The 14,535-nt window shown below is 40.3% G+C and overlaps 1 protein-coding gene across 2 annotated transcripts in view; it reads right to left on the bottom strand.

Moving 5' to 3' along the window:
- Positions 1-13,687, bottom strand: part of BMP2K (BMP2 inducible kinase) — a 143,370-nt gene extending 129,683 nt beyond the window's left edge. For both annotated transcript variants that reach the window (XM_028848477.2, XM_028848476.2), the window contains exon 1: positions 13,302-13,687. In XM_028848477.2, coding sequence (XP_028704310.2) covers positions 13,302-13,473 — 172 coding nt within the window. In that variant the 5' untranslated portion in view covers positions 13,474-13,687. The remainder of the gene's footprint in view (positions 1-13,301) is intronic.
- Between the last annotated feature and the right edge of the window lie 848 nt (positions 13,688-14,535).

A 14,535-nucleotide genomic window follows, 5' to 3' on the forward strand; every position in this document is an offset into this window, starting at 1 on the left:
AGTCTAAAGCATTTTTGCTGTCATCTAATAAACAAAAACTTAAAAGAACCTTGTTTTCTTTTTACTTTGAACACTACACAAATTTACTAGGTAAAATGCAAATAGGGATCTGATATTACAGCACTTCAGATTCCACGCGTGATAACATTGAACTAGGAACAGAAGAAAAGGGGAGGATAAGAACTTAGCTATATCTCTTCCTCTTTTACCCTCCTCCTTACCGGAGGTCCTCCGTGTTGCTATGCTAAATTCAACTGAAGAAGCTAAAGTATTGCACCTTTAAGCTACATACTTTACAGTTCACAAATATATTATTTCATTTATGACTTGTCCTCTCTAGACTGAGAGAACAGTCTACCCTGGGAGAAGTTGGAATTTAAACTTTTAAAATTAATCGTGACATCTTAGCTCAAATAACTGCAGCACATGGTTTGATTGCCTTAGGAAAATACAAAGCAGAAAAGTTTTAACTTAGAAACTCAAGCAAAAATGTTTGAGAATACTTCTTCCACCTCATACTCCTCATGCACCCGGGAATACTGCAGCTGCCTTCAGACTATTAAAAGTCCCCAGGTCCCTTAAGCCAGTTCCAAGTACCCACCCCAATCAAAAGACAATGCCCATAAATACAGGAACTATACCTATAGCTACAGGCCAATGCCTATACAGCATAGGAGCTAATTAAAGAGGCATAAGTAAAAGTACTTAGGCATAAGGAAAAAAATGAAAAAAAGAAAAAAAGAAAGAGGCCATAACTACTAGAAAGAGTGCTGGTCACAAGAACTAAGTTCTACTCTCCACAATGAACACTAATAATGTGACTTTGGGTTCATTCATTACTCCCTTTTCTCATTGTTAAATGAGGGAACTAAATTTGGACAATCACTACAATTATGGGAAATTTAATGAAGCACTAGTATTTTCAAAGAAAGACTATGAGTCCAACAATACCAATTGCGATTAATATAATACTTAGGATATTTTCCGAAAGAGGCTCCGAGAACGTCCTATTTTTAATTCAGGTTCTTACACATCGTTCCCTATTATTTCGTCTTCCAAAGCAAAAGAAAAAAAGAAAACAAAAATCGTGGAATTGACCTTATACTATCCATAATGGCCCACCACAACTTTTTGAAATACCTTTAGTGTATTTTTTAAAAAATAAAAAAAAAAACAGCCACTATTCTAAGATGATAACAAATCTGAACTTTGAATCTGTATATAAGGGTTTCTCAAGTTAGAAATTTATGGGCATTAGTTACATCCAACCTTGAACACTATGGATTCATACACCCCTTACAAATGCACTTCCAACATTTCCTATGGATAGGCAGAAAATACCATACACAAACACATATTTTAAAAAATAAAACTCATGAGTTTGCAATATTTCTGAAGTTCCCACTGCACTGAGGTGAAAAACTATAAAATCCTTAACAGCTACCTTCACTTGTTTAAAAATAAAAACAAGTACCAATTTGGGTTGACATCCTTAGAATTTCTCCTTTGGGTTGTACAAACAACATTTTGCTAAAAGATGAAAATTTACCAAAGATTTAGCAATCCAGTTAACTATTCACTAGGATTTAAACTGAGCTGTCTAGATGAGTTAACTATAATACTGTGCTAATGAAACTAAGGATCTATTCCAATTTCAATTTAGGCCTATTAGGTAGACAAAAAAAAAAAATCCTTAGATCCACATTACTGCACGTAACAGTTAACTATCTTACATACTCCTGTTAGTGATCATAGAAGACACCATAAAAAGCCTATGCACAGCTGAGCATATATACACCCAACCTCTGAAGAAATAATTCAGAATACATGTCCTACTGATCATGAGTCAGTAGCAACTTTTTTTTCTATATCTGTGTAAAAACATAGGCCATTAACATTCAATGGAAGAGAGTCTGTGATGCAGGCAAGAGAATGAAAAAGTGGGTAATTGCCAGTGATGCATAATTCCACTCCCTAGAAAAATAGTCCTGACAAGATAGAGAAAAAAAAAAAAATTACTTATTAGTAGTATCTTTATGATTCAGAAAGAATGGTAAAACCTAACCACACCACTGACAATCTCATTCAAAAGAGAATACTTATGTAAAAAGTTCCAGGCAGCCCTAACAATGGTCCAATTAGCACAAAGCAAAATAAGTAAATATAACATTTAGGCAACGGGAAGTAGTGTACTGGAACCCTCTCTTCCAGAAAATGAAAGAATAGTCAAGGATGGTTTGCTACCTTCTGACCTTTAGGCCAGGCTTACAAATTTCCTAATCTAAAAGCAAACTCAATGTCTTTCTACCTAGAAAATAAGTACCTTTAATATCATACAGTCCAGTTAGAGGAATCCCCAAAGTTAATGCTCACTTGTTTCCCTCCCCAGGAGCCTTAAGGAGATGAGATCCCCTTCTTTTTCCTAATCCCCTCATCCTCCTAGACACCATTCATCCCATTAAGCCTTGGTACTACCCGCCACTCAAGATAAAGCCATACACAGCTGACCATCCCCAAAACTGTTTCTTCTTAAGATTAGTTATCCAAAGCACATACTTTACACCTACCCAGCTCCCATTCTGTCTAACGGTAGTGGCTCAAGGGAACTCAGGCTAGAACATTTTGAGTCACATCTAATACAAGCAATGCAGTACCCACAAAACAAAGATGTACTATACATGTCACCATAACAGAAATAAAACAGGCTAGGAGTCCAAAAATAAATCTGGTAGTATTTTTTCATCCATCTATTTAAGGTTAGAACTACATTATTACCAAATATCTCTATCTCCTTACTTTAAAATGGACAGAACTTCAAAAACAGGGTCAGCCTTCTCCTAAACATCAACTGAACAGTTTGATATGTCAAGTATGGCTGCTATCCAATTGTTTCATAGTAATTTGCAGCAAGCCCTCTGATTACTTTTCAAAACCGAAACTCAACCTCTTACAGAGGTACTGAATACTATCACGAATACAGCACTGCAAGAGATAAAAGATGAATACAAGGCCAAGCATGGTGCCTCACACCTGTAATCCCAGCACTTTGGGAGGCCAAAGCAAGGGGACCATTTTAGGCCAGGAGTTCAAACCCAGCCTGGATAACAAAACAAGATCCCATCTCTACCAAATATTTTAAAAATAATGAGGGGGAAAAAAGAATGAATACAAGATAAGCTTTAAAAGAATTAAATTTCAAAGTAGAGAAAACTACACATTTTATTAGCATTGAACAAAGCTATTTAAGATAAGTGCTATATGAGTAACAGTTGCTAAGCAGAGCAAGGGAAGGCATAATTACACTTATTTTATTGTAGATAGGGTTTCAGGAAAAAATAAAGATTGCAAAAAAGTAACTATTTTAAATATATCCTACAAGACCCAATTTTTAACAGAATGGTGGAGGCCAGTATTTGCATTCTGGGCAAACATAACAACATAAGCTAAAAAACAGAAATGGGAAAGTGTAGCAAGGTGGCACATGCCTATCTGGGAGGCTGAGGCAAGAGGACTGCTTGAGGCCAGTAGCTCAAGGCTGCAGTGAGCTATGATCACACCACTGCACTCCAGCCTAGCCAACACAACCTTGTCTCAAAACACACACACATACACACACACACACACACACACACACACACACACACAGAGGCACAAATTGGGTAGCTTATAAGCAATAGAATGTCTTACTGTTATGGAGACTGGAAATCCAAGACCAAGGTGCTGGCAAATTCAGTGTCTGGTAAGGGCTTGTTTCCTCATAGATGGCCATCTTCTAACTCTACCCTCATATAGTGGAAGGGATAAGGGATCTCTCTGGGACCTCTTTTATAGGGGCATTAATTCCATTCATGAGGGCTCTCATGACCTAATCAATTCCCAAGGGCCCCATCACTAAATATCATCACCTGGGGGGTTGGGATTTCAACATATGAATTGGGGGAGGAGTCACAAACATTCAGACGATAGCAGAAAGCTGGAGAGAAGTGCAGAAAATATCAAGCATAAGAGTGTAATATACATAAGGAGTAAGAGTGAGAGATTAAGGCTAGAGAGGTGGGTTGGAGGTCACACTGCAGAGGGTCCTGAATCCTAGAGTAATCAGTGTGTACTTTACTTGGTTAGGCAAATAAGAGAGTGACATGAGCATAAGTCCATTTTAGGAAGAATAAGCTGGAAGGAATACAAGAACTGGTTTGGCAAGGAAAGAGTCTGAAAGAACAGTCCAAATGCTAATATAATTCTCTAAATGAGATGTATTAAGGACCCAAATTAGGGCTGACAGCATTGGAAACAAAAAGTACCCAATTTCCCATACATATCATGGGTAAACTTTCTATCTGTAAACTTAATCGGAGAAAGTACTGTCACACCTCCTCCTCATATATTCTTTTTGAATAAAAAGGTTTTGTTACTTTCTAATACTCTCTAAAATATATATATTGTGCATGAGTCTCTTAGAAAACACAATCAAGATAGTAAAATAAGCAATTAAGGTGGCATGCCCACTGAAACTAAATAGTATTCTGAAATGTCACACAATTTAATTTGAGTTTCTACCCAGATCTCAAGGAGTAGCATGTAAGGCAACTTCTTTGAAAAGACCTTTTTCCAATGATTAAAAAATAATTTTAGGCCGGGCACAGTGACTCATACCTGTAATCCCAGCACTTTGGGAAGCCAAGGTAGGCAGATCACCTGAGGTCAAAAGTTAGAGACCAGCCTGGCCAACATGGTGAAACCCCATCTCTACTAAAAATACAAAAATTAGCCAAGTGTGGTGGCAAGAACCTGTAATCCCAGCTACTTGGGAGGCTGAGGCAGGAGAATCGCTTGAACCCAGGAGGCAGAGGTTGCAGTGAACCAAGATTGAACCACTGCACTCCAGCCTGGGCAACAGAGCAAGACTCCATCTTGAAAATAATAAAATAAAAATAATTTTATACTTTAGGATTAAAAAATAAATTGCCATTCCATTGTAAAGTCTGTCAAAGAACTCAAATTGTATAACGACCAAACACAATCCTTTCATTACGGTCTCAATCCTGAAATTGTTCATTGCTATTCCTCCCTATCCCATGCCCCTCACTTATCGAAAACAGCAGTAAAAATCAGTTATATAGACAGAATCCAAGAATACTAAAATGGAAAAGGATGTTACAAACTCATTTTATCCACTTCATTTTTTTCTTGAGGAAACTGAAGTCAAAACGTCACAATGCAAGTTAGAGGCAGAACAGGGATTACCAGCTGGTATTTTTCCCCCTGACAGATGCATCCAAGAAGGCACTATTTCAAAGATAATTAAAAATGTTAAAATGGGCAAACTAGTAGCAACAATCATTCTATATTTTTAAATAATACTGACTGCAAAACGCCTCTAATGTTACTGCAATTCTACAAGACTAGGATAAACCAAAAACAAAGTCTCTCTGTAGAAAAGGCCTTACAACCACTTTCCTGCAGAGAGAGACTTTTGAAACAGTTAGCAGACATGTGCTGACTGACCTCATTTGTAAAGCTGATACACATAGACAAAGAATCTCCAAATTAACTAAGTGCCTAACTATTTAAAACAGCTCAGTCATTAACTACTCAACTTCCCAACTTAGTCTCCTAAAAATAGCAAGCTGTGGGTAGATGAATGGTTCACCAGATGCATGCAAGATAAAACTAAGGAATAAACAGTCCCAATCCCTTGGAGATGAAATATTATACCTGACCACTAGAAAAGTGTGGCAGCTTTGAAATGGTAGTTCAGGACTCTTAATTTTGGAACCCCAAGTCAAGGCTTTAATCATTTTGATAGCTACCAAATGAGCTCTAATAGATGTATATGAAACTATTTCAAGTTTTGACAAAAAAATAGGAGGGAAATGGTGAAAGAAAACCAAGATAATATACAAGATCAGAAAGAACACTATAGAAAACTCAGGATCAACATAAGGACATCCATCTCACTTTCTAATATGTTCTCTAACATTAACATCATCAAGGACCTTTCCAAGTTTCCCTCCTGTGCACCCCATGATCAAACATACTAACAAATATTAATTCATTTTCATTATTTTTAAAATATCAAAGACAGAGCCTTTTCAATCTGCCCAGCATGAGAATGTCAGTATTAACCACAATAGTTGACTACAGCCTAAAAGCAAAGATATTCGGCATGTTTGTACAATTTAGCACTTTCATATATATATATATATATTTTTTTTTTTTTTTTTTTGAGACAGCATCTTGCTCTCTCACCCAGGCTGGAGTACAATGGCTCTATCTCACCACACTGCAACCTCTGCCACCCAGGCTCAAGGGATTCTCCTGCCTCAGCCTCCTGAGTAGCTGTTATTACAGGCACATGCCACTATGCCTAATATTTGTACTTTTAGTAGAGACAGGGTTTCACTCTGTTGGCCAGGCTGGTCTTGAACTCCTGGCCTCAAGTGATCTACCTTTCTCGGCCTCCCAAAGTGCTGGGATTACATGCGTGAGCCATCATGCCCATTCTGTACAATTTAGCTCCTTTACTGGAGATAAATGCACTATAAATTTCCACTATTTTTTTTGGAACACTGAAAATTTAGAATTGTTTTAGTGTCAGTAGCTTGTCATTGAATAAAACTGCTACCTCTAGAGGAAATACATCAATGGACAATCAAAATTACATCCTAGGAGCTATCACTACAATAATAACATAACCCAAAAGAGAACCATTTGTTAATAATATTGTATATAGTGTCCTTTGTTGCAAATAATTTCCATTTTATTGTAAAATCATATGCTACTATATAAGTCAAAATTTTATACAGCTGACTGAAACTTGAAAATTCAATATGGCTGAGGTACACATAATTATCCAACAAACTATTCAGATATTTTGCAAACATAAATGTGATATTTATTCAGGATAAATGTGACACCAAATATATAATCAAGTCACTACAATTTCCAAATCAGATTTCACTGAAAGCTTATAACTAAATCTGAACTTAAAAGTTCACTCATATTTATGAGAAGATTTGTCAATGCACTGTTAGGTACTGTCACACATTATCTTCTCTAATCTTCATAATAGATATTACCCCCTTGTTTCAGAAGAGGAAACAATGTTTTCTAAGAGCTGAATTAAACAACAAAAAAAGGTGCTAAGTAAGTACTACTGGACAACTGAAAGCACAGGCGAACAGACCTTGTTTCTACACTCAAAAAGCTCAGCACCCAAAAAAAGCTGCCAAAATCAACCACAAAATGTAAAACAATTTCACAACTGCATGTAACTGAGTTTTTAAAAACTCAGTCACCTTTGTAGGATAAATAAAAATATAACGTCAATAAAGCAAGATAACTACAAGGGGGCATCTAGGTTATTTTTTTTTCCTTTCCTGTTTCAAGTTGCTAAGTGAAACTACACTGCCTTAACTGCTGTTTGTCTTCACCAAACTAGAAAGTTCAGAGCCCTCTGGCCTAAGTACAAAACCTCTGATGGTCCAGTAAAGAGCCCTCCATGGGTGCTCTTCAATTTGCAAATTAGGCCTTAAATTCTACTGAAGATCATCATCTGATTAAAAAGAAAAAAGAAAAAGAAAAGTCAAACATCATTTCCTTTGAGAAGTAGCTGAATGTTTACAGTATGGCCAACTTGTGTGATACAGTATCAATTAAAACAGAGTCTGTCTAGCCTTAAGAATTTTACTATCTGGTAGTGGAGGTGACAGAGGAACAGTAGTTAACAACCTTAGTGTTTCTGGATGCTTACATAATTCCATCTCAAGACAGGTTAAATGTGACAAGAGGGGAAAAAGCAAATAGTTACAAGCGTCTACAGAAAGGAGGAAGTGATCATAACCATTACTTAGGAAACAGGGATTACAAAGGCGAAGGCAGAGTGCTAGGCAAGTACAAGATTGTGGAGCACATTGCACCAGGCGCAAAGAGTATTCACCCAGCAAATAATTACAGGTAAGCTTTTAAAGATAAGAAGTGAGCATGAATAACTGTGAATGCCAGGTCAAAAAATGTGATCAAGTAAGATGACTTTGCAGCAACACAACTGTTCACTCCCTCCCCTTCTTGAAATACTCTCAAGTTTCCAGGTACCAGAGCATCCTGGTATTCCTCATACCTCTCTAGCACCTTCTTCTTAGTCTTCTTCGCCCGCTCTAAATCAGTGGTACTCAACAAATGGTTCCTGAACCAGCAGCATCTGTATCACTGAAAGAGTGGGCCTCACTCAGACATAATCAAAAGTTGAGGACCGTCCTCAGCACTTTGTGTTTTACCAAATCCTCTGAATGTTTACAATGAATACTAATGTCTGAGACGGATACACTAGAGGAGTCCTTCAATGAGCACCTTCTCATTCCTACACTCTCCCTACATCCATCCTCTCCCAGGGCTTTAAATAACAGCCAGGGGCTCACTAATCAATCAGAAGTACCATTTCTAAGCCCAAACACCTTTGCTGAGTTGCAGACCACATACCCAACTTCCCATTTGATATTTCCTCTCAGATATCTCATCCAAACACGTCTCTAAACATGTCTAGAACTACAGGCTGTCCTCCAAACACCTCAAAAAAATAAAATAAAAAATCTGTTCCTTCCTTATGTTCACAAATGGTACTTTCACCTGAGAGATACATAAGCAAGTCATTCCTAACACTTCCTATGACCACCACAAGGTCTTCCCATTTAAGCATTATCATCTTCATCTCCACTGTCACCATTCTAACCTTATAATTTGTATACCTCTCTACACAGCAATCAGCATGATCTTGTAAAAATACAAATCAGAGCATGTCACTGCCCCAATTCAAATCCTTCAACAGCTTCCCGTTGCATTTCAGATAAAACCTAAACTCCTCAGCATGGTATACTAAGCCCTGGACCCTGGTTACCTTGCCAACATCATCTTGGATCTCTCTTACATGTGATTTATTCACTGTAGTCCACAGCTCTGAGCATATTTCAGTTTCTGAAACTTCCTTCCCTCGCATAGAGACTTCAGTCTTCATGACATACTTCAAGTCACCCCGACCTCACACCTCTGTTTTTACCTAACTTTTTTCATCCTTCAGGTTTCTGTTGAAAGATCAAAAAGGCCTTCCTTGATCCCCCAAACTGAATTGTCTCATAAAACCCTGCACATTGTCTTCACAACACATATCAAAAATTTTAACTATAGTAACTTGGTGATTTTGGTTTGCTTGTTTAGCATTTATCTTCCACACTAATCTGTAAGTTTCATAGGCCAGAAGAATACCTCCACTATTGTCCTCTACTATGTTAAGTAGCACCTAGCAGTGCTTAGCACACAAAAGGCATTTAACGAAGTTGTGTAGTAGTTAACAGTTGTTGATATTTTTATTTGATCCTCCCCTTCTTTCTATCCTCTCTGTCTTCTCTTGGGAATGTTAACTTAGAAGTTACTGGGCAGCCACAGATTGTTTCTGCAAATGAGATATAACGCTTAAATCCATCATTTCCCTACTAATTTACAGTGCAAAATCAGATGTATAGTACAACCTTCCTGAAAAATTAACAATGAGAACTGGCTAATACTTTGCTTATCTAAGCATTTAACTCTAAGAGAAATACCGAGCTATTTTTAAAGAACCCTGTAGTAAATTCCTGGCCTCCAATTACTACCAAGCCAATAACCCCCAACACCCATCTCAGTTAATCTTACCCACATCACCATATTCACACTATCATTCTATCCAGCCCCCATAACCTCGTGATTACATTATCTCAACAAGTTATCTCTGCTCTCCCAGTCTCAACACCCCATTTTAGACCCACTTTGTACCAAGGACATTTAGAGAAAACAGTGTCCCCTACTCAAAAACCAACTTATTATCAATCAGTACTAAATTCCTCAGACTAGCACCAAAGGCTTGTTATGCAAAGGTGATGCCTGTGGTCAATGGTCAACAAGCCAATACTAGGTTTTAGTAAAAACCTGGAAGGTTACATTGAATTAATTATATGAGCCTGACAATTTGTCACTGTTTGAAGCTAAAACCAACATATGGCTCTCCCTCATTTCTACAGACCAAAGTTGGGATCTGCTTAGCAAAGACTCCTAAACAGTTTTTGAGAAAAAAACATGAACTGCCTCACTATGCTATCAGTCCTTTAAACCTTGAGGAGGAACTAAAAGGTGCAAGTTCTATTTTCAGACATTTATGTGCTTGACTACAAAGATATTATGATGCAAAGTATATATAATGTTTCAGAGAGAAAACTTTTTAACAGTTTAGTTATAACATACAACCTACCCCTGAGAATATGCTTTTTAAATTATAGACATAAAATGTGTATATACATATCTACCTATAACAATGGTTGCTCCTCATTAGTTGGGGATACTATATTTGCAAATTCATCTACTCACTAACATTTGTACCCCCAAAATCATTACTCATAGCACTTCCACTGTCATCTGCAGACATGTGCACAATTGTGAAAAATGTGAGTCTACTGATGTGCACATTCTTGCTTCAGCTTACATACTGTAAACAAGTGTCCTTTTCATGGTCTATTTAGTGCCATGTTTTTCTCATTTTTGTGCTTGCTATTGGTGATTTCACTGTTGAAAACAGTCCCCAAACATAGTGCTAAAGTGCTGTCTAGTGTTCAAGGAGCAAAGACTACAGAGAAAACACAAATGTTAGATAATCTTCATTGAGGCATGAGTTACAGAGCTGTTGGCCATGATTTCAACGTTAATAAATCAACCAAATATATTAAATAAGGTGCGTTTTAGGCTGCAACACACATAAAACAAGGTTGTATCTTAATCAGTTGACAAAAATGTTGTGACCAGAGGTTTTCAGGAATCTAATACTGTAGTAGGAGCAGTGCTTCAGTATTTGCTAATCCAGTTTTCACGGTGACCTTTTGGAACGTAACTAATTATATACAAATAAGAAGAGAGATGGACTGATTTATTGAAAAGACACTGCAGAGGTCATTATAAGTAAGCTACCAATGTTTGCAGGAGCATGGCAAAAACACTTCAGGGCACAGCATCTACCAGGTCTTCCCAACTCTGTTTAAAAAACTTTGGGCCAAAGCAAAAAATGCAAAACCTACCAAGTTTGTGCTTTGGTCTATCTTAGCTTCCACCCCTTTTCCTACTCAGTGGTATGCCTCTCCCCAAATCAAGTACTCTTAAATTTCAATGCATTTTCACAAGCACATGGCCCAATCTAATGATCAGGCAGATCTATCAATTATTGATTAATCAAACTTAAATGCGAACTACACTTGTGCTTAAACATCTTGTCTAAATTGTGGCACTATTTGGAAGGGAGAGGGGATATTAAGCATCTGAAATAAGAACAGACCGGCCAGGATCAAAAAGTAAACTGATTATACATAGACAATTTCAGTTGTGTGGGTGATGGAGACAGAAAAAACATACAAGGAAAGAAAAGCTAGGCCTTGGCCTCCCTTCCAGGAAATTAAAGCTGGGGTGTAGCATGGAGAAGTTTCATCTTCCAAAAGGATTTCTTCAACCCTTGCTTCCTCCTAGCATTTGATTGTTGATTTTTCAAAAGAAAGGATACATTTATGGCAAAAGTCAGTGGAACACTCTAACAGTGACATTAGCGCTTGAAATAAATTTTTATTCTTCGCTGTGGTTGAACGAACTCTCCTTTTGAAATTCATCTTTATTTTTTATTTTCCAAAATTATTTTTTATTGAAAATGGCTTGCTTAGGGTAGTGATAAGATATGCTTAGGGTAGTGAGTGATACCAGTTACAAATTCAAAACCTAGTTTGTGAAATGTCAACATTTTTTTTTTTCTATTAAATAAAACACCCTTTTGGGATCTGGTGGAATGAAGTGAGTGTAACACTACTCAAGCTACACTTCAATTAGTTATTAAAACTATTCAAAGACAGAATATGGCATTTGAGTTAATAGCCATGTGTTTTTAAAACCTACAACACAATCTAAACCAACAATTGAAATTCATGTGTAATAAAGAGCTAGAAAACTTCATAGTATAGTAAATCTTTAATAAGTACCACTCACCACATATTCATTCTTCTGAAAAACTAAGGATCCTCCTTCTCCCACCTCTCCAAGTTTCGGCTAAGATCATTATTCTGAGCAATGGTTCACGACACAATGTGTACAACTCAATAATTCACGATTTCTTTCTCTTTCAAATATTTTATACAAAAATATTCATGTTTTTTCCCTTGTGCTAATTTACTGTTGTTTATAGCATTTCAAAAATACAAGCAAAATCTCAGTCTACTGTTTTCAAACCACATCAACGTCTAACTCTCGGAGAACTTAATCCACTCTTCGATTTCTTTTATCTTAACCATAGAACTCAAAAGGGCCATTTATCAACAAAAAGTATTTCTTTTAAAGAGTTTATTTTGTAATGTCATTTTGCAATTAAAAACTCAAAGGCCAATGAAGCATGAAGCACACAGGGCAAGTATTTTCTACAAGGCAATTATGCCAGAAATACAAAACTAAATTCCAAGTTTTTATTTTAAAATGCAGTAAACTTTTTTTGTAAGTAGACTTCTACCTGCCGTCATAACCTGTTCCAGGTCATGAAGGACCGACCACAAAACTTTGCAAACGAAAATTAACCTGCTTTCATATCACCTTTTAAACTACTATCAGAGAGACATACTGGGAGGGCATGAATAGCACCTTGTCCAACAGAGAAGATTCTAAATAACAAACACAAATGGGCTTCAAGTTTACCTGCTTCTCAGTGCAACCTACTAACTGAATTTAGAGCAAAGGATCACCTCCAACACGCACACATGCACACAAATACATTGTTTTTCAACATATGACTGAGCTGCAGCAAACCCGAGCTTGACACCAGGGGCTGCAGGGTCCTATGCCCTGCAGCGCGGGTGGAGGCTCAGATGAAGAGGCCAACGCATGACACTCGTCTGAGCCACAGCTGGCAGAACAGAGCTTCAATCCTGCTCGATCTGACCCTCTAATGAGTCACTGGCCCAATCACAACACCTACCCACTTCCTAGCACGTCTTCTATCTATTTTCTCGCGTCAAAAAGCACAGAAAATGATTTAAACTAGGTATGAGAGAACTGTGCACCAGCCAGATCAGCCAGCGGCAAGAAAAGCCAGCTTAAGAGAGAAAGCCCGAGTCACTCTTTTAAGAGTCCCCGCTGGCCCGGCAGCGGAGGAACAACGGGGTATAAAAGTCAGTTCGGAGGGCGATGACCCGGAGAAGCCGCCGCCACACCCCAACCCTCCCTCACCTGCCTGTCCGAGCCTCCCCGGACGCCCGTACCTTCGGCCAGCGACTCTTCCAGGGTGACCTGGTGGCGGCCGACCGCGAACACCCGGACCCCTACGGACGAGCCGCCGGAGCCGCAGCCGGCCCCGGCCCCGCCAGCCCCGCCACCCGCCGCTCCGCCGCCGCTGCCGCCCTCCGACTTGGGCATCCGAGAGAACTTCTTCATGGTCCCGCCGGCGTGCTGGAGGGCGCAGGGAGCGAGCAAGGGCGAGGGAGAGGGCAAATCCCTGGCCCGGCGCGCAGCTGGGCGTCCGCAAGGGGTCGCCGCCCCTGGCCGGTCCAAGCGTCCGTGCGCGCTGCGGCCCGCCAAACCTCACATTCTGCGCTCCCCAAGCGCACAGCCCGGGCCCCGCCGCCGGCTCCGCGGCTCCGCTGCAGCTGCCCAGCTCCCGCAGAGGGCGGTGGGGAGGGTGGGGACGGGGCGGGGCGCGAGGGGGCGGGTCTGATTGCAGGGGCGACGCCGCCGCCTCCGCAAGTGCCCCAAACGCCCCGCCGCCTCACTAAGCGCCTGGAGCGCAAGCCGGGGTAGAGGGAGAGAGCGAAGGAGGCGGGGCGGCCGGCCCCTCCAGGGAGTGGGCTGGACGTCTCTGGCCGCAAACCCGCAGTACCGCAGCCCGTCGCGCTGCCGCCGCCCCAGCCGGACCAGAGCCGCCCGCCACTCGTGGCCGTTGGCGGGGGTGGGGGGCGCTGCTGCCTACCGCTCACTGAGGCCGGGCGCCTCGCGCAGGCGCGCTGCCCGCCCCGCCGGAAGTGACGGTTCCGGCTCTTGTCACGTGGAGGGGGACCAAGGGAGGTGATTGTGGGGGTTGGGGACTAGGGCAAAGTCGGGGGTCCCTGGTCCCGGGTTGCGCTGGGAGGGTACTGACCAGGCCCGACTTCGAGCAGGGAGGTGGCCCTGGGACTGGCTCCCGCGCTAGTCACGCACCCGGGTCCGTCATGTCGGCGAGGAGTCGCTATGTCACTCTAGGGGCTTAAAAATGCCGCCAACAACTTTACCCATGCTAAGGAACTTCTCGCTTCGTTTCTTAGCCAGTTTTCCAGGCCTTCTCCCTTGAGAATCTCCTTCCGCTCGCCCACCCTGAGCGTGGGACGTGGGAGCAGGACGGAACTGGAGTGGTTTCCAGTAACTGGACTTCTAAAGCCGACTCGGTGTCGTCGCGCTGTGTAGCGGACGCTTGTGCTGGGAAGCGTTTTGCAGTTTATAAATTACTTAGGAGTACTTTAAACA

The sequence above is a fragment of the Macaca mulatta genome, chromosome 5 (assembly GCF_049350105.2).
Source record: "Macaca mulatta isolate MMU2019108-1 chromosome 5, T2T-MMU8v2.0, whole genome shotgun sequence".
NCBI lineage: Eukaryota > Metazoa > Chordata > Mammalia > Primates > Cercopithecidae > Macaca > Macaca mulatta.